The sequence below is a fragment of the Neolamprologus multifasciatus genome, chromosome 19 (genome assembly GCF_963576455.1).
Source record: "Neolamprologus multifasciatus chromosome 19, fNeoMul1.2, whole genome shotgun sequence".
Classification (NCBI taxonomy): Eukaryota; Metazoa; Chordata; class Actinopteri; order Cichliformes; family Cichlidae; genus Neolamprologus; species Neolamprologus multifasciatus.
In genome coordinates this window covers 16,252,567-16,278,886 of record NC_140457.1, presented here as the reverse complement: position 1 = coordinate 16,278,886, position 26,320 = coordinate 16,252,567, and the positions used below count along the sequence as shown (strand labels likewise).

Sequence of the window (26,320 nt, the reverse complement as noted above, 5' to 3'; positions counted from 1 at the left end):
TAAACACCCAGCACGCCCCTGTGGGCGGTTTATCCTTCAAGCTCGGGTCCTCTACCAGAGGCCTGGGAGCTTGAGGGTCCTGCGCAGTATCTTAGCTGTTCCCAGGACTGCGCTCTTCTGGACAGAGATCTCCGATGTTGTTCCCGGGATCTGCTGGAGCCACTCGCCTAGCTTGGGAGTCACCGCACCTAGTGCTCCGATTACCACGGGGACCACCGATACCTTCACCCTCCACATCCTCTCGAGCTCTTCTCTGAGCCCTTGGTATTTCTCCAGCTTCTCGTGTTCCTTCTTCCTGATGTTGCTGTCATTCGGAACCGCTACATCGATCACTACGGCCGTCTTCTTCTGTTTGTCTACCACCACTATGTTCAGTTGGTTAGCCACCACCATTTTGTCCGTCTGTATCTGGAAGTCCCACAGGAACTTAGCTCGGTCATTCTCCATCACCCTTGAGGGCATCTCCCATTTTGACCTCGGGACTTCCAGGTTATACTCGGCACAGATGTTCCTGTACACTATGCCGGCCACTTGGTTATGGCGTTCCATGTATGCCCTGCCTGCTAGCATCTTGCACCCTGCTGTTATGTGCTGGATTGTCTCAGGGGCATCTTTACACAGCCTGCACCTGGGGTCTTGCCTGGTGTGATAGACCCCAGCCTCTATGGATCTTGTACTCAGATCTTGTGCTGCCATAATTAGTGCCTCTGTGCTATCTTTCAGTCCAGCTTTGTCCAGCCACTGGTAGGATTTCTGGATATCAGCCACCTCCTCTATCTGCCGGTGGTACATACCGTGCAGGGGCCTGTCCTTCCATGATGGTTCCTCGTCTCCCTCCTCTTTCTTGGGTTTCTGCTGCCTGAGGTATTCACTGAGCACGCTGTGAGTTGGGGCCATCTTCCCAATGTATTCTTGGATGTTCGTTGTCTCATCCTGGACTGTGGTGCTGACACTCACCAGTCCCCGGCCTCCTTCCTTCCTCTTAGCGTACAGCCTCAGGGTGCTGGACTTGGGGTGAAACCCTCCATGCATGGTAAGGAGCTTTCTTGTCTTTATGTCAGTGGCTTCTATCTCCTCCTTTGGCCAGCCTATTACCCCAGCAGGGTACCTGATCATGGGCAGGGCGTACGTGTTGATGGCCCGGATCTTGTTCTTACCGTTCAGCTGACTCCCCAGGACTTGCCTGACCCTCTGCAGGTACTTGGTGGTTGCAGCTTTTCTAGTGGCCTCTTCATGGTTCCCATTCGCCTGCGGGATCCCCAGGTACTTGTAACTGTCCTCTATGTCTGCAATGTTGCCTTCTGGTAATTCAATCCCCTCAGTTCTGACTACCTTCCCTCTCTTTGTTATCATCCGACTACACTTCTCCAGCCCGAATGACATCCCGATGTCATTGCTGTATAGCCTGGTAGTGTGGATCAGTGAATCGATGTCTCGTTCACTCTTGGCATACAGCTTGATGTCATCCATGTACAGGAGGTGGCTGACAACTGCTCCGTTCCGTAGTCGGTATCCATAGCCAGTCTTGTTAATGATCTCACTGAGGGGGTTCAGGCCTATGCAGAACAGCAGTGGGGACAGAGCATCTCCTTGGTAGATCCCGCACTTGATGGTGACTTGTGCTATGGGCTTGAGGTTGGCCTCTAGTGTTGTACGCCACATCCCCATTGAGTTCCTGATGAAGGCTCTCAGGGTCCTGTTGATCTTGTACAATTCTAGGCATTCCAGGATCCAGCTGTGGGGCATTGAGTCATAGGCCTTCTTGTAATCAATCCAGGCACAGATTGGTCAGCCTGGTCTTGCAGTCTCGGCTGACTGTTCTGTCTACCATTAGCTGGTGTTTCCCTTTCTGTGCCCCGCTCATGTATTGACCCATGTGCCTGTTCATCTTAGCCAATATGATGCCTGACAGGAGCTTCCATGTAGTACTGAGGCGGTAGTTGGATGGGACCGGTCCCTTCTTGGGGTCCTGGGGTTCTTGGGGTCTTCAGCCAGTAGGCGTGAACCATGTCGGGGCTTGGTGCTGTCCAACTCTTCATACTACAGACCCTTGCAACATAGGTGTTGGGTCTGTGTTTCCACAAGCCCCGCTAGTTTAGAGACTTATTCATCATGAAGAAAACAAGACAGTCAGCGATCGATCGATTTACTTGCAAGGGAGGCCTCGTCGGTGTCTACCACAAAATGACCCCAACGACGGCCTCCGCTTGCTGCCTTTTATTGGGAAAACAGTTCACACAATACACATCACAGCACCTCCCTCCGTAAAACCCCCCTTGGTTACAAAGACAAGGCACTATGTGTGTGCACGTGTAGCTTTCCCCTATTTTTTTCTCCCCTTAGCTTTCCCCTTCCCTGCCTTTCACAACGCTTCTCACCCTAATATTTTCATGTTTTCAAAAACATATTTTGGTAATTCCAGTGTTTATGTAAAATATTTGCTCACCCATAAAAAAAGAAAGTTGGAGTAAAGGTTTAAATACGGTTATCCATTCATAAAATACGACACTCTGTTAAAGATCAAGAGTATTTTTGTTTTTTTCCATCAACTAGCAACATGTAAAGACCGCTGACACATTAATGCATCAGTAATTACTGTGTAATCCACCAAATGAAATGCAATAACAGAACATTAACTTGCAGCAGATAAATGTCCATTTTCTGGTATTTCTACTGTGACTTAAGTAAAGGATGTGCATTTTTTTTTTTTCGAGCTATAAATATAAATGGGCTTGTTTGACCTTCAGGCTGCATAACTACATTTTCAGCCTCTCTCTTTCTCTCCCTCTGAGCTTTCACATTTCCTGATCGCTGTGCCTGTTTGTATTGATATTAGCACGAAGTGCAGAATCCTAATGGTGTATGTAAGTACCACAGCGGTCTCCCTAAGACTCTCATAAAAGATGTATGACAGTGATGGGGATTTGTGAGCTCAACCACATACTTGTATACACACATGTACGCAGTAAGCAGGTTTTGACCCAAAGCTTGACCTCCTTGAGAGCATCAAGTCCTGTTACCAGGAGACCATTACTTATAGTTTGGGGTTTTTTCAGAATTTCCTCTTCCTGTCATAGATTAGAGTTGTAGAAAGACAGCAGAAGTGATGTGTTTACCAGTATCTGTTTCCTGAGGCTTCAGCTTTGTATCCTTAACAATTTCTTGTCTTTTCAGTTAGATCAGTCCAAATATTATAATGTTGTCTAACAACACACAAGGTCACAATTGGGCTGCTGGTTTGTTTGTTTGTTTTTTGTCTAGTGCAACTCCTGTTAGATGTGTTTCTTTTAATTTTATTATATTGTTCCCTGGTGTAGAAATGCCACAATATATTTGACAATATAACATTGTTGTTGCTTTATGATAATCCGTTTTATTTCTTCTTTATTTTATTTTTGGAGAAATTGTCTTTTTCATCAGTTTGGCAAATTAATTCAGCCTGAGAAAAACACACGCAGAGTCACAGTTCTGTGAAATATAGACCACGAGATTTAGTCATTAGATTCACAAGCCACATATAGTCCTGTTGTCTCACATTATCCAAATCAATTAAAGTATTTTTTAACTCAAAACTGTTCCCTTTCATTCAGTGTTAAGTGTACGTTCTGAAAACACACATATATTAAACCACCTAGCAAATAATAGCTTAAGAAAACAAGCAGAATGTCAACAACATGTCCCTGTTCTTTGACATTCAGTCAGTCAGTCTACTGTCATTACAAAGAAATGCAAATGGCTCAGTCAAAGGCACAGCTCCTTGACTTAACCATCTTACTTTTCTGTGACACGGCAGGCTGTGGGTGATGTCTTTGCTTTTGTCAGTTCAAGGGCTGTAAAACTGATGATGATATTTTAGGTCTGTCAAGCTGTGATGATCATAGACCAGTGATTTAACACACAAATAACTACTGTTTGAATATGGTCAGGTACAAGGACTGGACTGAAAATGAGTGATAACGTAGCCAATGTCTGAATAAAAATTCTAAAAGACCTTCAGAAATCCTGAAGAACGACTCCTCCACCACTGTAAAATCTTACAAAAAAGTCTGACATTTTGGAAGCCAAATGTAAAGAAATGAGGGGGTGGTTCAAAACTTTTGTTTCAGCTCCAAATACAATTTAAAGTTTCCAGGTGAATGTGTCAAGAAACTTGATAAAGCTATTGTCTGACGTTGTTTTTGATGTTTCCCGACTTCCAGTCAACAGAAAGTATGAATGCAAATGCAGATTTTTTTGTGTCTGTAGCTGTACAGTCTAAACTAAGTGTAATATTATCCACACCCATGTGTTCAAATGTCATGATCAGCAGCCTTTATAGAAATACAAGATGCAAGGACTTCAGATCTTCAAATGCAGTGATCATAATAAATAGCAACAATAAACTACAGTGTGATCTTATACAACCAGATAATTTATGAATGATGATGACATTTACGCTCGCCATTCTGTGTCTCTCGTCTAAGAAATGAGAAATCTGCTGTAATCGATTTCAACACACCTGTTCAGCAGCAGAGCCACTCTCATCTCGCTCAAAGCAATTACATGATCAAAGACAGGGAGAGCAATCAATGTCCAAAGTAATTGGTCTTAGCTGCCTTGCAACCCTGTTAGAAAACTATTACAGCTAACTGCTGTCCTAGTCACCTCAGCAGCAGCTGTCCAATCGCATCAGGTTGAGAGGTTTCCCAAGTATTTTCCCAGCCTCAGCTTTAGGACTTAAAAGCCAGAATCAGTGAAAAAGATGAGCCAGCTCTACAGCAAGGCCTGTCTTATGACAGACTTACAGTATCTTGATTAGCCTGGATTGTTATCTCATCAAAGGTTTGATCCATTTGGCTTGTCTGTGCAGCACACTCACTGATAGAAGAAGATTCTGTGAAATTATTAGAGAAGTAGCAACAAGGTTATCGAGCCTCGGCGGATGAAATAGGGAGATAAAAATGTCTATAGTCAGCTGCTTTTCATCATGCACTTAACTTGTCCATTTTCTTTCAGTTGTTATGAGGCTGTTGGAGTCTCATTGTAAGATCAACTTGCTTTGATGCTTTTGATCATGTAACAGATTCTTCAATTACATATGAAGCAATGTCATCCAGTTGTGTTGGATTTGGAAATGTTCAAATTTTCTGAGATTTTTAAAGAATTGGCATTCCTGACATGATGAGCTTGAAAGTTCATTTTATACACCTTGGAAACATCAGAAGAAAAAATATTCTAACTTACTTCAGTAGCTGGTTAACAACAAACAAACTGTCACTTTTTGCTGTCAGCATCTGGAAATGATTTCAGCTTGTTTTCATTCATCAAGAGGTCATTTCTTCCATGGCAATAAAGCACTTCATAAAAGCCACTAGAAAACCCCTGAGTCTATCCAGACTTCCTTGATCTAGCTAACTGTAAAAGACAGTGACTTGAAGAGACTCATTAGCTTAATTAGCTCTATAAAATCTCTGTGATCTATGTTTGACCAGGACTTTTTATGTTAAATGTCATTACATCTCACTTTCCTTCAAGTGAAGGGTAATGTGAAAGTTTTGAGCCACACCTCTCTTCTTTCTGTTTTGCTTCCAAGGAGCCAAAAGTGGTCTGCAGCACTAGTTTTCCAGGCTTTCTGAAGGGCATTCAAAGTTTTTCTGTGAATACTGGCTGCACATAAACACTGAATTTGTTCCTATTTTAATATTTGTCTCTACAAAAAGAAGACATCAATAAAATAATGCTTTTTCCACCAACAAGGTGATACCCAAACAGGCACACCAAAAACATGGTGTGCTGCGTACTTCATGGTGTACTTCAAAAATTTGAAGTAACTTTAGGAAACAGAAAGGACAAGAGAAGAAGCTGTCAAAATAACAATTATCTCCTACAGATGAAATCTGAAAATTATGAATCCTATTTTTTTTTTAATCAAATGATTCTCAATATGTATTTTCAAGTGTTTACAGCCAAACCATGAAATAGTCTCCACCTTGTTTTATAGATATAAAACAAGGTGGAGACTATTTCATGGTTTGGGTCTGCATTTCAGTCAGTGGTTCTTGGTGTGTCGTCAAAAGTGATGGAATTACGAGGCTGTATTTCAATGTTGTATTTCAATATGTTTCAATGAATCACTGCATTTATTTTCCATTTTCTCAGCAAACATTAAAGAAATGAGAGGTGGATCAAGACTTTTAGACAGTATTGTAATGTCCCCCCAAAAAAGGCATCTCGTGTTTACGCCTATTTAATATGTGGTCAGTGGTATGTTAGTAGATATGCAGAAATAGCCAAACAACAACACATTTGTTTTTAATGATTATAATAAGCAGAAGCTACAGTGAATGGTATTGGTTGTGGCAAATAATGGGGGTTTAGTCATGCGTGGTAGTGGGCAGTGAGATGTGAAAACTGTAATAAATCAGAGCAATCATGAAATACATTGCTGTATATTCAGTAGATAGCCACTTACACCAACATCTGTCCCACGTGATATGCAGTCTATTACTGCTGATGTTTGGATCTAATAGTTATTGCTTTGTCACACTTCTGCCATGAACAGCATAAATGCCTTCAGTGTGTTTCCATCATACAGTCACACACATCAATGCATTCTGCTCATGTGAAACTCTTTTCAAAGGGATTGTCTTTCAAGCAGAGGGCCTTGGTGTAGCAAATCGGTCTTCATGGCAGGAGACAGTATTGGGATTTTTTTTTCTGAGACAGGGCCTATTGGGATTGCTATTTCTTTTGATGTCATGTCATGCAATGGCATTTCAAGGGGGGAATATATTCCTTTGTAGAAGACAGACCAGGCAGGCAGTGACAAAAGCAGTTCCAGTCAAATCAGACACGTAATTAAAAGTTCTGAGAAGCCTGAAATGGCAAGGTCAACTGAATAACAATGACGACTAAAACTAATTCATAAAGAGCAAAGCAGGTGATTAACACCTGGAAGAAATGGCAAGATGTAGGCTGTGATGACATTGGTATAGCTGTGCTCAGTAGTTGTAGCCAGCATGGATCAAGAAGGACATTGCTGAAATATCGCTTTGACAGTCCTAGCGTTAGATGAGTTGTTAACAGGTGGCTGTTAGACTGTTTAGTAGGAATTCAAATTAATCTTTGAGGCTCACCCAGACAGTGCTGGTGCAAGCAGAAAATACATATTTGCATACAATTGCTAGTCAAGTAAGCTTTTGCCTGTGTTACCCAAAATATCCCTCAGACTTCAGAACACAGGAAAGTTTTAAAATTCAGACTAAATACTGAACAAACAATAACTACAAGAAATGTAAACTTCAAAAATACTGCCAGTACTTATAACTGGATAATAGGCTTTTATATAGGTTTTTATATGATATATATTATTTAAGTGGAGTACTTTTTCTTTTATTTATTTGGTTGGATGATCCTGCATTATAGTGCTGGAATTGTTAAGGGGCTGTCCATGGTGCTGAAAGTCTTGTTTCTCTTTTCTCCGTTGACAAACTGACAGGAAATTGAGGTCTTTCTCCTAACAGAGATTACATCTTCTTCATCTGTAACTGTCATCCCAAAACAAAAAGGTCTGTTGTAGTTTGACTTAAATAAATAATATTCACATTCTATTATGATCAGTTAACAACCAGAGCATTAAACCTTCAGTTTTACAGGAAGTAAAAGCAACTAAAATACTAAGTAATCTAAAGGTAAAAACATTAAACCATAATTGCTTTCTATCAGTGCATTGTTTATCACCTCAGTCTTGCACTGCACTGCAGATTGTAAATATTTCTACTTCATTACATCTCAGAGGCAAATATTGCAAAATCCACTTTATGACCACAGTGTACCTTTCATCTGATGCCTGCTTCCAAGAAGATAGCGTGCCATGTCACAAGGCTTGAATAATCTCAGACTGGTTTCTTGAACATGACAATGAGGTCACAGTCATCTGTCATCTGAACGGGATGCGGTGGAACGAGAAGTTCACATCACAGGTTATGATGCTGTCGTGTCACCGTGGACCAATATCTCTGATGAATGTTTCCATCACCTTGTTGACTCTATGCCATGAAGAAGAAAAAGCTCATCTGAAGGAAAACAGGGTCCAAGGTGTACTTAATAAAGGGACCAGTGGGGAACACAGTTTTATCAGTCTTGAGTTGAAAATGACCAGCTATTAAGACAATTATGGTATAACATTAAAACAAAATAGGTGGTAATGCTTATGGGTTCTTCTACTTTTGGTACTTAAAACAATATATTTTGATGCCACTAGTTTAATACTTATACTTCAGTATTTCTCTCACCACTCCACCTTTTCCAGCCCAGTTTATGTTACTCTGTATAGCACTTCACAATCTGCACCCCAACTTATTTGCTGACAAACGGTTTCTCGCTCTTTTGGGATCTCCACAGGCAGCACATTCTACTTTATCAGTACTGACTTTTAAATTACTCTCCTTGCAGTTTTTTTCCCTACAATAAAACTTTGTGCTACATGCCATAACTAATCAACATCATGACAAAGACGTTAGCAGAAATCTGCTGGAGGAAACATGACTGTGAGGTGTCACGTAGTTGATAGTCAGTCAGCTAACTATCACAGAGTTTTTAAGCTTGGTTATTTTCTGTGCTTCATGGTGTAAATTGAGTCACACTTTTCAAAAAGGTGTGTAGTGTGATCTCTTTTAAGTTCAGTGCATACAGATGCCTGATTTAGACAGATTTCTTTCTATTATTAATATTATTATTTTATTACATTTCACCATGTAAAAGGAAGCAGATGAATAATAGTCCTGGTGGTTGAGAAAGCCTGTCGATTCTGAGTGTTATACCTGTCTGTATGGGTTATTCTGTGCCCTTCAGGGAGCAGAGCCATACTCTATCTGCAGTGCACTAATTAGTGCCATTAACACTGCAGCCATTAATCATAACTCTTGAATAAAATGTGAAAATTACATGTAGGAGAGCAGCATCAAAGTGAAACCAGACCGTTTTGATGCATTTCACCATTTACTACTGATTCTGGAAGAGAAAAGCACAGAATGGACAGTAAAATAAACTGATAAGAATAAGACTCATTCATCTTAGCAAAGCTCCTGTGTTCTAAAACACATCTATTTTTCAGCAGACACAGTTTCAAGATACAGGTCCTGAATTTTTGAAGTATTTTCAGCACATTTTTATTACTTATTTGGTGGCACAGTGGTTTCTTCAGAGCAAGAATCTGCTGGGTTGGACTCCACCGGCTGGCTGGAGCCTTCTGTATTCCAAATTCAAATTCAAATTTTTGGAGTTTGGAGTATGGAGTTTTGTATGTTTTCTCCGGGTATTCCAGCTTTCTCCCACAGTCCAAAGACATGCACAATGCACATTAATTAATTGGTGATTCTAAATTGGCTGTAGGTACGAATGTGAGCATGATTGGTTGTCTCTGGGCTCCGGCCCCACGTAACCCTGAATTGGATAAGTGGAAGAAATTGCATGGAGGGATTTTTAGTTTTTCTATGTACACTGTATTTTCTTATAATAGGTAAGGTTTGATTTCCCAGCAGTGTAGCCCACAAATCCCCCTCCACATCACCTGGAACACTTCCAAAATATAGTCAAGTAAATTTGTATCATGATGGATTACCCACATACGCCAACCTAGGTGGTTTTTCAGTTCTACAGGAAATAATTTAAAAATAACTCCTTGTCTTTGAAATGCTGACTGAAACTGAGGCTTATTTCCTCCTATAAATATTGTTTGTTTCACATGGCAAGTTCATCTTAACATAATCAATTTGGATCATCCAGAGATTTACTTCTGCTTTAATTGTATCCATTGAACAACTTCTTAGATCTCCTTCTACCTATAAGTGTTTGCTACATACAGAATCTGCTTTTAGCAGGGTGGTGGTTATCTTTGGTGTCTTGATTTCAAAATCCTCTTTAATGAGGTTAGAAATCTACTTTGTTTCTTTCCTTTTCCCTCTTAAAATAAGGATGTATTTAAAATGGAGCAGAGTTTTCTGCTCTCCTCTGTGAACCGAAGTCCTCAGTAATTGCATCTCATGGGACTCAGGCTTCATTTGTTGCCCAGCGAAGAGACAGAATCTCCAGCAGAAAACATAAAACAAACCGGGGTGTCTTAGAAAAACACATTTTCCTCATTTTATACACTGTGCACTCAATTCACCTGATCAATAATTGAAGCGTGCCCTGTGAGTTTAGTTTTTGATTTGTTCCATTACGTATCCGACTGGGAGAGGAGATAACTTTGTTAAAGGAGTCATTTAAGATCACGTCTGAACAAACCCTTAAACTTGACCACTAATGGTCAACCATTCCTGTGAATGATTGGAAGAAACTTGAAAGACAAAAAGAGATGCTTTAATTCTGTGCAATGCATTAAGGTGGGAAACAATATCTTCCCTACTCCTCTGGGTCAATCAATAAGATAAGATTGTCAGAATATGCATATTAATTCTCCTTGATGCGGTTTCCTTGTTTGTGTGGTACCAACAGATAAGAACGCCATGTGTATCCAACAGAACATGACTGCTGGAGATAGCAAAAATCAGTGTGCACAGCTGAAATTCTGCTGGCTAGAACTCTGAAAATAAGACCCCATTTTCCTCTTCTCTCTAAAATACAGCACAAGATCAATGATGACTATATCAGCACAGTTAAGAATGCCCTCTGTCTCTTTTGTCTCTAAGCAGACTCTGTGCCCTGTTTTCCTATAATTTTCAGCAAAAATGCAATAGAAGACCCAAGGATCATTTAGAAGAATCGTAAATTAAAGATGCCTTTTAATGCCGATGATAGCGACTGTGTTCCTGTTCTATTGGGTAGTAAATGAAACAGGCTTGAATTCTAACTAACATTAAAGTTGCGCTGATTCATTTTTTCATACTCTTTATTACAACATTTATCACAGTGCAGATGCACTCGAGCCTCCGGTCGATCGATTAGACGGGTTTGAAAGATGCACTAATCAATATTTCTGTATTAACACTGAATCAAATTACTGATGTACAAGTGATAAACACACACACACAGAATTATCACTTAACTATACAGCTTCCCACAGTTTGGCTGCTGCCTTTTATCTCTACTTTGCCGCTCCAGTCGTCATAATTTACAAATGCATTAGGCAGCTGTATTCAATAAAAAGGCCTTCTGATAAACACCTATTCTACATGCCCAAAGCGCAACATTACAGGGAGCACAGATGAAGTCAGGCACTAGTAGCTGGTGGAGTCTAAACCAAACTTATAGCGCAGTAAATGCCAGAGCTTTCACTGGGGGTGCACAAACACAACTCCAGCTGATTACTAAAGTTGCTTGCAGCTTGTTGCACAGCTGGAAAACAGCAAAAAAAGTTGCATTAAAAAGTCACGTATTGCTAAATGAGGCCAATTGTGCAGTTTCTAAAGTCCAGAGTCACTCTTAAAAGAAAAAATAAAAAGCAGCCATGTGTAAAACCACAACACCAGTCATATTAACATCTGAGCTGGAGATTGTCTCTGAGCCAACAGAACATCACTTTAACAAAGAAAGGAAAGTGACAAATTAAATATCTGAGCTTAAAAATGTACCTAATGTGGTCATCCACATAGTGAGAACGAGCTGGAGGCAGGAGTAATGAGCTGGAGAAAGAACAGCGGGGAGTCGCTTGTCTCGACAGCTGATTAATGAGACCGTAACAGAATTGGATTTGAATATCAATGCTGCTCTATTGCTTAAACTGACATTAATTGCCACCTATTAGATTGGCGCCGCACCTCTGTATTTCAAAACAATCACCACCATTGGGAGATTAGAAGGAGGGAGGGAAAAAAGGGTGGGAGGCCAAGTGAGTGTATCATTTGACAGCTGGTGCTGTGTGACAGGTTTCACAGTTACAACTTTGTGTATGTGTGTATGCCAGTGTGACACATGTGAATAAGAAAAACAAAACATAATAATTTCTAAGCCAAAAGAACCCTATACTGCCCCCTGGAGGCTGAAGTGTTAACTGCATGCCAGAATCATTGTTCGTTATGAGATGCATTTAGTTACAGTTTGTGGAGCTAAAGAACCTGATCCCACGATACCCTCACACAGGTCATAATATTTATAAAAGATCATGGCGTTGTTACGACTGGCCTGTTGGCTCAGAATAATGACTGTCACACGCCAATTTAGCAAGAATGAATTATTTCCTATTTTTACATTTTAGACGTGCAAGTAAAGGAATTTCGATTATATTAGATGAGCGATCAGGCCACCAAAATCATTAGGGGGGATATCTGTGGCAAGCTGGTGGATTAAGTGGCCAACAGCTGCTGAGCTGACTGGACAGACACAGAGAGAGACATAGAAGCCATCATTAAACTCGGCTGTTAGTGTGGTTCAAATGTCACTACAGCAGGGTCATTTTGCACTTCTTTGACAGTAATCACTGGAAATGGAGTGTTTCATTTGTCTTTCTTGCACCCACTTTATTTTTCTCGTCTTTCGCTCGCTTCCCCTCCATGCTTCTTTCTCTTACTCCCAGAGTAATTGATATGATATGAGCTCTGGCAAGTGTAATCTTCTTTTAATTAAGTCCTGGTGCTAGCACCAGCTTCACGCTGATAGTGACTTATGACTTTCCCCCTTTCATTTTTCTTGTGCTCCTTTATAATCTTGTTTTACCTCTGTTGCTCCTCCAACTTTGGCTCTCTCATCTCTTTCGTTATCTCTTTTCTCTAACCCTCACTTCCTGCCCCTCATCTTATCATCCACTCTGTCATCCTTGGGGTTTTTTTTCCTTCTGTTTTTCTCCAGTTTCTCTTTTAACTTGTCCATTCTTTCTCTTACACTGTAGTCACAGCACCACGAGGAGGAAAAGAGAGCCCTCAGCCGGGAAATCATTGTTCTCAACAATCATCTCATGGAGGCGAAGATCACCATTAATAAACTCAGAGAGGACAATGTGAGTACTTAAAGCTGCTCCATCTATATAATGTAAGTTCCCCATAATACCTCTTGTCAGCACTGGGAATATACCTGAAGCAAGGTTATTTGGACAGTATCTGAACTTTTTGGCATGATTGCTTGCCCAAATTATATTTTGCCTGCAGGCACAGTAGCCCAGGAAATCCAGGGCACAGAGACTTGATGCCCTGGGGCAGCTGCCTTCCTTCCTTACTTACTTGGTGCCTTGTTAGCACCAAAACAACAGTTGGTTTTGGAAGCTAAAAATCAACTCTTTCTGAGGAGAGCACTTCCTCATGTCAAACTGGAAGTCACACTCACTGTATTTCTGCAACATCCTCAATATTTGTGCTTCAAGGTGTCACAGCAGATAGAGGAATTAACTCTAAGCCACTGGATGTTTTATAGTGATAGAACTGAAATCAATGGGCATCCTTGGGGCTGGCAGAGGTTGAATCCACAGCTGCATAGACCTGAGTTTAGTGCCTCGCTTTTCTTTGAAGTGATTTTACTGGTTTCCTTGTGGAGGGGCTCTAGGCTGAGTTAGATTTTCTCTTACCGCTCTATGGCAAATTTGTAGCACTTCTGAGCTATAGAGCCCTCTTACAATCCTCCCCTCCAACATCCAGCGGAGGTGATTAGAGACGAGGTTCATTTTGAGTAGGTTTCAGAATTTGTCCCAGCAGCGCCAGCCGTGAGGCAGACAATTTCCTCTGGAGATCAACCGTCAAATTTTCTGCTCAAAACACCAAGAAATAAAATAAAACCTCACAGTTGTGTCATGCCTGAGACCCACTGCCACAAAACACACTACAAATGAATTGTGTGTTCGCTTTACACTTAACTGATGAAGCCGTTTAATCTACAGCAGTTTGCAATTGTCCTGAATTACCCCTCATGTCTTGATATTTTGCAAGGAAAATGGGAAACAGGTCCAGCAATTTATTGAAAAATATGCAAACATACATGGAAATACAGTATAAGGCAAAAACTTGAGTTTTCACAATTCTAACAGGCTTTAACATAGTACATGGTACATACACGAGCATGGTAAATACATGGTATTTAAGGACATGATTCTGTTCATCTGCTGTGGATAGGGCTTTTGGTTGGTGGTTGGTGTAAAAATATCATTTATGTGTCAAGCTGTGTTATCTCTTGGCATTTTTGAAAGATCCAACTACAGAAATAGAAACAAATTATGTGTTTTTGCAACAGGCTGCTAGTAAAGTGTCCAAATACACCAAGTTGTCTGTTATGTGCAAACAATGCTGGTTTGTCCTTTTGAGTTAGAAATTAGGAATTGGGGAATTAGGCTTGTCTTAGGGTATTTTATGCTTGAATGCTTCATAGGTCAGTGTCAAGTGACTTAAAAAAACAAAAAATATTCTTCTAAAATTGAAAGACCTTTAGGAAACCTGGAGAAGTACACCTCAGGACCACTTTAAACATTACAAAAAGGTGTGTCTATTAAGAAGCAAAGCATAAAGAAATAAGGCAGGGCTCAAGACTTTTGCACAGTACTGTAGAACAAGTTGTTACATATCCTACATATTGACAGACAAAAGAAGGCATCAAGTTGTTGATGATCCCCAAAGACTGTTCAAATGTAATAAATTACCTACAAAGATAATGACTGTGAAAGTAAATGGCTCTAATTTCACAACAACTTGAAGGAAAGAATCTACTCAATTCACACATTCAGAGATTATTAATATAGTGTACATAAAGAATTGATCATAAGACATCACAAAGTCTGCCTCACAACCAGCTGGAGCAACAAAGCTGTCAGCTGGCACTCCCAGGAGAGACACACCACACAGTTCATATTAACTAAGACATCACCAAAGGTCTCAAAGGTCTATTTGAACTGTCCCGAAAAACTACAGGGACTTCAAATGTCTCTTTTCACCAAAACAGGGGGGAAAAAAAGATTCAAAAAGCAGTCACTGTTAACTGGTGGGGGAGTTGAGACTGTCAAAGAGAGGGCTTTGATGTTATGGGGGGAAAATGTCAGGGTTGCACTATTAAAGAGAAACAGGAAAGCTACAGTGCAGCATGAACTGACCTTTATAAGTGGACAGGTTTAACAGAGGAGGGAGAGGAAAAGAAAACCTTCTAAAACCAGTTAACCGCCCACACTAACACATGCACGCACAGTAAACGAAGAAAACAATGAAACCAGGCATCTGTTGTGCCAGTAGACCACCCTCACGGTGCTGTGAAATTTGAGCAAAAATCTAATAACCATTCTTTTCAGAAAGAAAGCATGGGTAAAGAGATGAATAATGCTGTACTTGCTTCCTTGGCTGGAAGGTGCAGATAAGTTAATGTGCTGTTTCAGACAACTCTAATAAAATCAGCACAGTCTGCACAGGGCAGATATGTCTAAAGAAAAGTTTGCTGGTATTGTAAAGATCCTGCGAGCTACCCAGTGAAATTATGTAACCAAGAACCATATATATGCTTCTTGGTTACATATATTTTTATGTTCAGCTGTATTGTTGCACACTCTCCTGATTCCCCCCTCAGACATCTCCTATAATTATAAAGCACAATTAGAAGGCTGTAATCGAACGTATTAAAGGTTTTACTCAGGGATGGTTTAAACTCATAACACTCCTCACTCACAGCATGCTTTAATTATCAAGATGCCAAAGAAAACCCAGTGTGTGTGTGTGTGTGTGTGTGTGTGTTTTTTAAGTGAATGGGAATAATCTTTTTGCTTTTTTTTCAGGACCTGTACAGGAAAGACTGCAATCTGGCAGCCCAGCTGCTGCAGTGCTCCAAGTCTCACTACAGAGCACATAAGATGTCTGAGGTGAGCTCACCAGCACTGCCTGCTGCAGCTACATCAGTGCGGGTTTAGGTTTGTGCTGCAGTAAAAAAATAAAATAAAATAAAAAGTTCAGCTTTAAAATTCAGCGCCGACCATTTGAGCAAAGATGTTTTGTTTATTAAATTACACTCCAAACAAGGTTAGTCTAGACGAGCGGCAGGAAATTGCAGTGTTTACATTTGAGAACTTTATAAAGTGTATTAATAAAATAACATAGTTGGGTCTTTACTATTTATTATTGAATGCGGTTTAAGATTAAATTTTTCATTCAAGCAGCATGTTGTACAAAATGCTTTGCTTGAATAAAGTCTTTTAGAAAGTGCTACATCTGAATTCAGTATACAAGGACACACTAGTCAAGCATTTGAAACGTACTGCTGATGCTGCTTTAGTGTATTCTACTTAACACTATGGGCACACTTTGGTAACTCCTGCCATGTCGGGATTTCTCGACCAAAATTTACTTTGGGGAATTCTTTCAAACAGCATTAGCTCCTTTCTTTCACAAATATTATTACCAAAATCTAATAATAAATAATATTCGTTTAAAGCATTAAAACATTTCCAAGCATTGTGTGAAACCTTAACTCATCAGCTTAAATCCAACATACAGCTCTGAGGCTAATGGGCATAACTACATCAGCCTAAGCTTGAGATGGTTTCATTTACTTGTACTAATAAAGAGGAAATTAAATGTATTTTTCTTCTAATCAAGCAAAGTTTATGATATTGTGTTGGTGTACCATTAAAAGCCTACTTGAGTGGTTTTTACAATAAGAAGGAGCCACAGCGCTCATGGCCTCTCCTCTCAGACTGATGAAGGTCTGCTGTCTGAAGTACCATCTGTGTGCATCTTAGCTGTGCATAATAAATGAATGAAAGGCTGGCTTGTGATGACACCTGAGGCACAAAAGAAAGGGAAAAAAATCTGTAGACCTGGGCTCATAATTAAGTGAAACACTACCTACAGACTACTTGCATCACTAAAAAACCCATTGATATAAATGAAATAGAGCAATAATGAATTCAGCTTGTTAAAACTCTGAAAAGGGGATGTTTTATGCTTTTCTTTAAACAAACACATTTAGGACTTTAGGGCAGGAAATTGAGGTAAAGTCCACTGGCTAATAGGGAGCTCATCTAATCTTTGCTGAACAGCAGCACTGTAGCCACAAAGCAATAACCCTAATTGCATATAGCTGCCAGAAACTGATTCAGATATGGCTGTTAAACTTAAATATGCATGCCAAGTATGTTTTTCTATAGAAAACATGAATCATCTAGGAATCTTTCACAGAAGTACATTAGTATTGCATGCATTAACACAGGCAATACTGTACTGCATTAGTGAGGGTAATTAGTGCTACACTTCAGCCCACAAACACTGCCTTCTCTTTCATTTGCACTCTTCTAAATGACATCAGCTGGAGAATATGTTTGTGACTGGAGCATGTAGTATTGGCCTCAGTTTTGAAGCACTATAGCTGCTGTGCATATTTAGAGTACCATTTAGACGTGTTTTTGATTTAAGCTGACTGGAAACAGTAAAAATTCTTCTTTGGGGGATTTTGTCAGCCAAGAGATTCTTCTAGAAATAAGAGACCTAAGGGCTAAGTTTGCAAAGTGAAACTGAAGAACTACTGTCCAATTACCTACTCCGCTGCTAAATATAAACAAAATAAATAATCAAATTGTTTTATCTTTTTTTCATTCTAATAGAGAAAGACAGAATATCCACTAAAGAACACATTTAAAATAATTTAAATGTACACTGACAAACTTAGGAAAGCTCTGTGCATGTGTTTCCTGAGCAGGCGGACCTTACAGGCGTGTACTTAAAATAGTGAAAATCCTGACTGCTTCAAATCATTAACAAACTGTCAGTCTGCTACTGACTTTTGTTTGGCATCACTTTATTGGATTGGAGGTTTGGCAATTTAACAATTTATTAATTTAATAAATAGGGGCCTCAGTAGCTTGTGGAAGAACCACACACATACACAACAGCTTGGAAAACCTTCTCTACTCATTACCAGAGTCGTCACACACTGCTGTGGGACGCCCACTTTGCAGCTGGTCTCTGACACTCCTTGGCTATGTCCCAATTAAGAGACCGCACGCTTGAAGTACGCGCACTACGCATACTACGTACGGTGCGTACTATAAGTACGAGAAGTGCAGAAGTGAGAGGCTTGTGAAATGGGACGGTCTAGCCCTTCGTTGCGCTGTTCAGGTTGCCTAGCAACCATGATACTAACCGCGAGAAACGTTACATACAGCTTTGTTTGACAGAAATGAAGGAGAAAAATGTTTTGTCATGACATCACTTTGATTAGTTGAGTATCTGAGGCTGAGGCCACGGGACTGTAAAACATGATTGTTGGGCTTCATTTCTGTACTGAACACTCATTTAAGATTAGTTAGTAAATAACAATTAGCTAATGTTGTTCATGAGACTAAAATCATTTCACTGTGGTAATGTAAATATAATATGGCCAATATTATATTATTGTCAGATTATTATGATATATATATATATATATATATATATATATATATATATATATATATATATATATATATATATGCTTTAAAAACCAAGTTAACGCTGTAAGTACAAACATCACTAATTTCACACAACTTTGCCGTCATGTGGCCAACAGCAATGTTTTAATGTTCTTTGTTATTAAACATTCGCACATAATTAAGTGACGTCATGTTCAGTACTTACTTTTGACAGTTCACTCTTGGCCGCTCCCTTCTGCCGTATTTTGCGGCAAAATTATCCACACCCACCGCTGCGCTATGAATTGTGGGATATATGGGACCACGAAGCGTGCACGCTTGATATTTGGGGAAATCGACGGCACATTTGGAGTATGCATTTGAAGTACACTTCGGATTGGGACAGCCGTCGTCGCGTGGCGGTGACGTAATCGCACTTGAAATGCGTACTTCAAGCGTGCATACCCTGAATTGGGACACAGCACTTGTTATATGGACCCTGACCTTCAATTTGGTGGTGGTACTAGGACCCACTTCTAATCTGAAAACAGCTGACCGCTGTAGTTCACAGATGACACTAATCAGGCACCTGATTGTCAGCAGCTGGGGTACCAGAAGCTCAAAAAAAGAGTCAATAGTAAAATAAGCTGTTGGCCGGACAAGCCCGTATACTTAAGTCTGCATTCTTCTCACATTTTTCTCGGCACCATTTAAGGGAAAATAAATAGGATTTCCAACAGTGTGAGATTTATTGCCAAGAAACATTGTTACAACAAAGAAATAATTGACCAAACACAAATGCACTTTTTTTGGTTTAACTATTTCCCCCAGTTTAGATACGTAACAGATTTACCAAGATTAACTAAAGAACTATGGAGTGTGTGTTATTGATAGTAAAGCTAACATTTCATTTGAAATTTTTTATCTCCATTGTGAAGCAGGAAATACGGAGTTTAGGAACAAGGGGTGAATTTCTAGTATTTTAAGTAACCAGCTCCACGATATGCTATTAATCCACTTCTTGTAATAAAAGAAGACCTGCAGATGTGTTTGCTGTCACGTTGCTTAACACTGCACAACTATGTGACTGTTAATTAAGATCTGCCTCAGATAGCAACTAATGCTGAGCTGACTTACTTGGAGCACACACTGTATATTATCATGCACTCTCCCCCCACAGCCTCACCTACTTTCCATCTCTATTCCCTCTGGGAGAGGCAACAGCAGCTAAAAATAGCCCCGACTTAAAAGATGCAGGTTATTTTATGCCGAGGCGAGCTTCTATTTCTTAACAAAGCCAAGTCAGAATTTTATCTATTTTTTTCCAATACCCAGCTGGAGACCCAGAGAACTGGTTTAATTTGAATCTAAGCCCTTCCCTGTGGAACCAATGTTGTTTGATGGTAGAAAGAGAAATAAAAAGACACACTAAAAGAAAAAAAAAGAGAGATGGGGGGAATGAGAGTCTTTTGGTTGAGAAGGCAGTGGTGCAAGAGGAGAAAGATGAAAGGATAAAGAAAGGGATGAGTAGAAAGAGAGCTCAGTGTGTCGGGAACAGTTCCTGCTGACCCTGACCAGCTTTAATAGGCACAAAGAGCCAGTCTGTAATTGACAGGAACATTTTTCTCAAACTGGAGCCAATCAAAGAGATTATGTGTCTGTCTGTGTGTGTGAGAGAGAGAGACACACAGCAGGAAAAGGAGAAAGATGACAGGCTGAGAAACAGATGGAAGAAAGCAAGAAGGAAAGAAGAAATATTTATGTCTGTATAATTAAGTTGTGGACTCTGTAACACATAACTAAATAAAGGTTGTTTAGAAAGTTATTAAAGGTAGCACAGTTTCTTTGCGTTATCAGGAGAGGATTTCAGGTCAGACGGGGCATCTACCTCCAACTCGACTTCTTTAGGTTCATGAAGACATTCACCTCTCATTTAAGAGGTTTCATTTATCAAATGGCTGGTGGAGAGTACCAGGTTTTACTTCATAAGCCTTTCTTCACACCTTATTTCATGTGATGACTTTTATGACTAATAGTTGGTCACCAACCCTCAGGGCCACTTCCAAGGGTACAGCCCCTGCTAGTGGTTAAATACCTTGGATCCTCCACTAGTTGTTATAGAACTGAAGAAGCCTCTTGGATGAGAGGCAAAAGTCTTCAGAAACCTAAAAAACGACCAGTTGCCCTCAATACTACCATGTATGGATGAATAAGAATGTAAACATTTCCCCCCTGAGACACATATACTGGTCTAAATCAAAGGAGAATTCTTGCACCTAGACCTACAGAAAAGTAAGAAATGGCATTTAAAAATACATTCAGTATTCAGCTTAAAAGGCTCTTGAAGAACTTATTCATTTTTAAAGAGCTTTGCTGAATACCAGCTCAGCAACTGTCACAACTTTTCAAAAACATTTGTTTTGCTGTTTTGGGTTGTAGTTTCCTGTCTTTATCTAGCTTCTTTTGTCTCTCTTTGTATTTCTCTTCCATGCCTCAGCTGCCAGTGGATTTCCAGGAACGCATCAGTTCCCTCATGGAAAAACATAATCAGAGTAGTGGCGTCACCATGGCAATGTGTCACTCAAATTATCCAGACGCTGTGCCCACAGCCATAATTGCCAAGGTCCTGGAAAAGCCTGAGCCTGGAAGCAGTTGCCCTGTAACGCGTTCACCCAGCCCGCAGGCACAGGATGGAGACTTTCTGACAGGAACAGGAAGCACTGATCATCTGAACCGGCGCCTTTCTTATAAGACATCTGACCTGTACTGCAGCGACACGGCACTCTACTGTCCTGAACGATGGCAGGACACCGAGCGCAGACAAAGTGTCGACCTTCATGGCACTGGCCTGCTTCAGCTTCATGCTCAGAACTCTGTTGACAGCAACCCCGATGAAGATGCTTTCCACTCTGGAAGTTTTTCCCACCATGAACCCCCATCCTCCTTCCGTCACCACGATGAGTTCGGCACTGGGAGTCTCCCAGTGTCCAGTTCCTACTCCAGTTTTAGTCTTGCATCAGATGAAAAGGGAGGAGTTAGTGGAGGATGTGGGCGCACTGGCAGCAGCACCTTATCTTCTTCCCACCAGGGTCTCTACATGGACTGGCGAGAAGGTAGTAGTGGAGACTATGAGCACAAAAGTATTTCCTCCTATGATAAAGACAGATCAAGCTTCCCCAAGTCCCACAGCATCCAGCACATGGCAACCCAAAGGAGCCCCCAGAAGGGCCCCTCACCAGCCTACACAAGGACAGCGTCATGTTTCAGTGAACCGTTCCACTCCAGCACTCCTCGTCTGGCCTCCTCTCACAGCATGGGGTCTACAATTGGACTGGGCCAGGCTCATGGAGGAACCCTGGACAGCCAGGGTGATGTCCAGGTCTCCGAGGATGACCTGAGCAGCCGCTGGAGACAGCTCAGCGTGGAAGACATCAACACCTTCTCATCTTCTTATCGCAACATTACAGGGCGGGTTTCTCCATACAGTTTCTCTGAACGCCACTTTGCCATGGGCCCCTCCAGTAAAGTCAAAGGGTCTCTCTACAGCAGCTTCCAAGAAGGAGATGACGTCTTCCACGGTCGGGTGCTGGAGCAGTGCTTTCCCATGAGTTCCTCCTCTCCCAGCCGCAGTCCCAAGCCAAAAGAGCATCGCAAGCAGGAGAAAACTTCTGTGCTGTATAGAGCCAAGGATGACAGTCAGGACTCTGAGAGCAGTTTGTTCCTCTCAGGGAGCTCTAAAGACAAGGAGAGCAGCGGGGGAGCGACAGCGGCAAGCAGCGCAAAGAAGGACTACGTGAATCTGAGCGCAGACAGCTCGGCTGATTCCTTACACCAAAGCTCACTTGAAGCCTCAAGTCTTCAACACTACCCCACCCCCAGGCCAAGCGTCCGGCCCCGCCCGAGCTCCAGCTCTGCTCTCAGCATCGGCCCCGCGCTCCCAAAGAAGACTTCTGCAAGATACCAAAAGTTTGGCAGTACAGGACTGACGAGAAAGGACAGTTTGACCAAGGCACAGCTATACGGTACGCTGCTGAACTGAGTGGAGAAAGCGATTTTTATTTTATGCATGATGATGACGATGATAACGAGTCCTAACTTTCTGTACTGTTCTGTATCTCTCCCTGCAGCAAACACATACTTGGTGTGATGGGGTGTTCCGATGTTGTTTTATGTATCTTAGCCACGGCACGTTTCACGCAGTCTGCAACCTTTTTCTCTATTGTACGTCAGTGTATTTATCGACCTGAGACATGCTACTCAGTATGTTTTTGTTTAAGTGATGGCGATATTTAGAGGCACCAGGATAAAACCACATTCTCTCTACAACACAAAGATACTGTGCTATTCACTCTTTTTTTAAGTACTGTTAGTAAAACCAGCAAAAGATCATTAATTCTTGCTCTAATATACAAGTACTGAAAATGAAGTGTGTTTAATGAGGTGACTTAATTCTGCATGTTTGCGAGAGGTTATCCATTACGTTTAGCAGGCCGCGCTGACTGCAAACTGTTAAAACGATTTACCCATCCTCTACTTTCACTTACACAAATGCATGTTGTGTAATGCATATGAATAAGGTGGAAAAAACATTTACAGCTAAACTGTTTTTCAAAGAGACATTATCTGTAGGCAACCCTTACCAGAAGGAAATATTCTCCAACTGGCTAAATAAGAGATTTAAATAATATATATTTATTTCAAGGCCATATGATATTTCATAGCAAGATTTATATAGCTAATAGAGTAATCCCACACTTCTTAATAAGAACCCTAAATTGCCTACATTTGTCAGCTATAAAATATACAAATATATTTTTAAATAATATAATTATTATGAGAGAAAATACACAAATATAACCAGGTACCCATTCAGTAAAACCTATTACACAGACATACAGTATTGTGCAAAAGTCTCCAGCCACCTTTTTTTTAATGTTTTGTCTCTTTCTTGTTATTTTTTTAAATGTTGTTTTGAGTAATAGTTTTCTAGGTTTTCTGAAGGTCTTCCAAAGATTTTCTTTGGACATTTAGTTGCTTTTTCATTCATTTTCAGTCCAGTTATTTTACCTCACCGAATCATTCAATGATAATAAAAAGCAATTTCTCAGAAAAGGGATGAAGCAGTGTTGTGTCGACACATAACAGACAACTTAGCACAGAACCAATTTTAAATTGTATTTTCAGGCACTCTGTTACTAGAGGCCTGTTGCAAAAAACAGATAATTTGTTCCCATTTTTTCAGGTAAGTCTATTAAAAATGCTAACGATAACACAGTCTGACAGATTAAAAAAAATAGTATTTTGGCATCAACAAAATGATTCTCATTGACAGCAATTGAACAAAGTTCGCAAAAAAAAAAATCCAAAGACCTTATATGGGACCTGGGAGATGCATCTGGGCTTTACGTTCCCATCCACCGGAAACTGACGCCTAATCAGAAATGGTGTCAGTAGAAGGGTGGCTCATGTCTTTTGCACAGTACTATAACTCAAACAAAGCAGCAGGTATAAATCATTCATTTTACCCAACTGGAATTTTTCATATATTTGTACAAAAATAAGATGATGATCAGCAGTCATACTGCACAGCCGTTACCGTAAAAACCAAGACACTTGTGAAATTGCCTTAATCCTGTCCAGTGGACAGAAAGGTCTCCTTTACAGCATCTAACAACTGTGTACATACTGTATATCTGCTGTATTGTCACTGTATGTATGCACTACTGTTACAGCGTATGCTCTTCCTGTCAGATAATATATATACATACACAGGTTTTAGGAGACAGATTAAGTCTGTTCCCATATGAGACACGTTTTTCAATGTTGATCATCACTGGAATTTGCTGACATGAAATTCTGTAAAATTTCTACTGATGTGCCAACTTTTAACACTTTTGGCACTATATACACAAAAGCAAAACAACACTGTTGGTTCTACTACTTTAAGGGGAGAATTAATTGGAAAATTGTCCAGGCCTTGGTGGAAGTTCTGCAACGTATGCACAAGAAAAGGTGGATGGGTAAGTGCACTGAAAAGGTAGTAAAGAGTGACTAAACACAAACATGTACAGTCAGTGTGTTGTTTTCAACCAGCATGCTCAGTAAACACTGTGAAATGGACAAAGCTTGTGTATATACAGACATAGAAAGTGTCAAAGACCTTATTATAAAATACTGCCTTATGTTAAATGAACAGCTGCAGAGAGATTGTCCTGCTGCCCAACAATCATACTACCATTTGCTATTCCAGTATAGAAGAGTACAAGATGACAATGTTCCAACATCTATGCACGCCAGGATTTCTTACTGTCTGTGTAGCTCTGCAGAGCCGAGAGGAACAGCGCTAGAGAAAAGGTAATTTACGGAAGCTCAACTTTGCCCTCAAATCATCACTGACAGATTTTATTTTCGAAAGCTATGCGTCTCTCCCTCCTGCACATCTGAGAACTGGCTCAAGGCTGTTTGAAATATTCTGACATTGTCATATTTGTGAAGCTAAAACTGCACCATACAGGTCACTGACATTTTTTTACTCTTATTTGGTAGACTGTTTAGGTCTTAGCAGTGAAAAAGGTTTGAAATTACATTTAACCACTGTACAGAGGAAATGAGAATATAAATGGTATTTTTGTTGTGGGCGCAATGTAGAAAAGGAGATACTTCATACACGGTTGTTACAATATAAATATTTTTATCTAGTTTAAGTTGTTGTTATATTTATAGAATGTTTTGACCTTGAATGACGAGGCTGAAGTGGTTCTGTCCTGTCCTACCTCCAGCCCTGTTCCAGGAATAACAGGCCTGTTGTTTAAATGTCACGTTTGTCTGTCTGATGCATGGTTCTATATTTTTTGCTGTATGTTTATTTACTTAATAAAGATGTGTGTTGGGAAATTGATTGCAGACTTCAAGGCATATTATTTTAGGTAATTTATTCTACCACCATTTGGTGGTTCACAGTAGGGGACCGTTTTAAATTTTTATAACAAATCCTTAACCGGCTTAATTATCACATTTAGTTGCAGAACCGCTTTAAGCACCAATAAGTTGAAATAACAGTTTTCTGTGCGACTTTATCAGTCTCTCACCTCATTGTTAGGGACTGATATATTAATACTGCTTCCGCTCATTAAGGTCTGCAGGCTTTTATTTAAGGACAGCTCTCTTAAGGTGCCACTGCAGCCTTTCAATCTTTGACTGGGCCATTGCAACACCTTGATTCTTTTCTTTTTCAGCCATTCTGGTGCTGGTATGCTTGGGATCATTGTTGCATGGCCTGTATGTCATCTGACAAAGATGGCTTCTTGTTTGACTCTAGGATACTGGTCGACTCATTGACTGTAAGCTCCTCAGGTTCAGTGGCTGCAAAGCGAGCCCAAAACATTACGCCTCCACCACCATGCTGATATGCTTTCTTTAGTTTTCACCAAACATGGTGAAACATCTGCATTATAGCCAAACTTCTCCACTTTGGTCCCATCTTTATAGAGGGCATTGTTCCAGACGTCATGCTGCCATGTCATTTTTAGTAGTAGCTCTTGGTCTTTTACTGAGGTGGTCGCACTTCCTGATCATTAACTCATCTGATTAACAGCACCTGGCTTCTACTTTATTTCCTATGGAAGTAGTAAGGGAACAGTATGTTTTTCCACAGGATGGCATTCTTCCTTCTTATTCTTACGGTGGACTATGTACAGTGGGGCAAAAAAGTATTTAGTCAGCCACCGATTGTGCAAGTTCCCCCACTTAAAATGATGACAGAGGTCAGTAATTTGCACCAGAGGTACACTTCAACTGTGAGAGACAGAATGTGAAAAAAAAAAATCCATGAATTCACATGGTAGGATTTGTAAAGAATTTATTCGTAAATCAGGGTGGAAAATAAGTATTTGGTCAATAACAAAAATACAACTCAATACTTTGTAACATAACCTTTGTTGGCAATAACAGAGGTCAAACGTTTACTATAGGTCTTTACCAGGTTTGCACACACAGTAGCTGGTATTTTGGCCCATTCCTCCATGCAGATCTTCTCAAGAGCAGTGATGTTTTGGGGCTGTC

General features: G+C 40.4%; 1 protein-coding gene across 2 annotated transcripts in view; it reads left to right on the top strand.

Moving 5' to 3' along the window:
- Nucleotides 1–25,155, top strand: part of begain (brain-enriched guanylate kinase-associated) — a 54,860-nt gene extending 29,705 nt beyond the window's left edge. For both annotated transcript variants that reach the window (XM_085142614.1, XM_085142615.1), the window contains 3 exons: nt 12,806–12,913; nt 15,653–15,736; nt 20,757–25,155. In XM_085142614.1, coding sequence (XP_084998740.1) covers nt 12,806–12,913; nt 15,653–15,736; nt 20,757–22,298 — 1,734 coding nt within the window. In that variant the 3' untranslated portion in view covers nt 22,299–25,155. The remainder of the gene's footprint in view (nt 1–12,805; nt 12,914–15,652; nt 15,737–20,756) is intronic.
- Nucleotides 25,156–26,320: the final 1,165 nt, after the last annotated feature.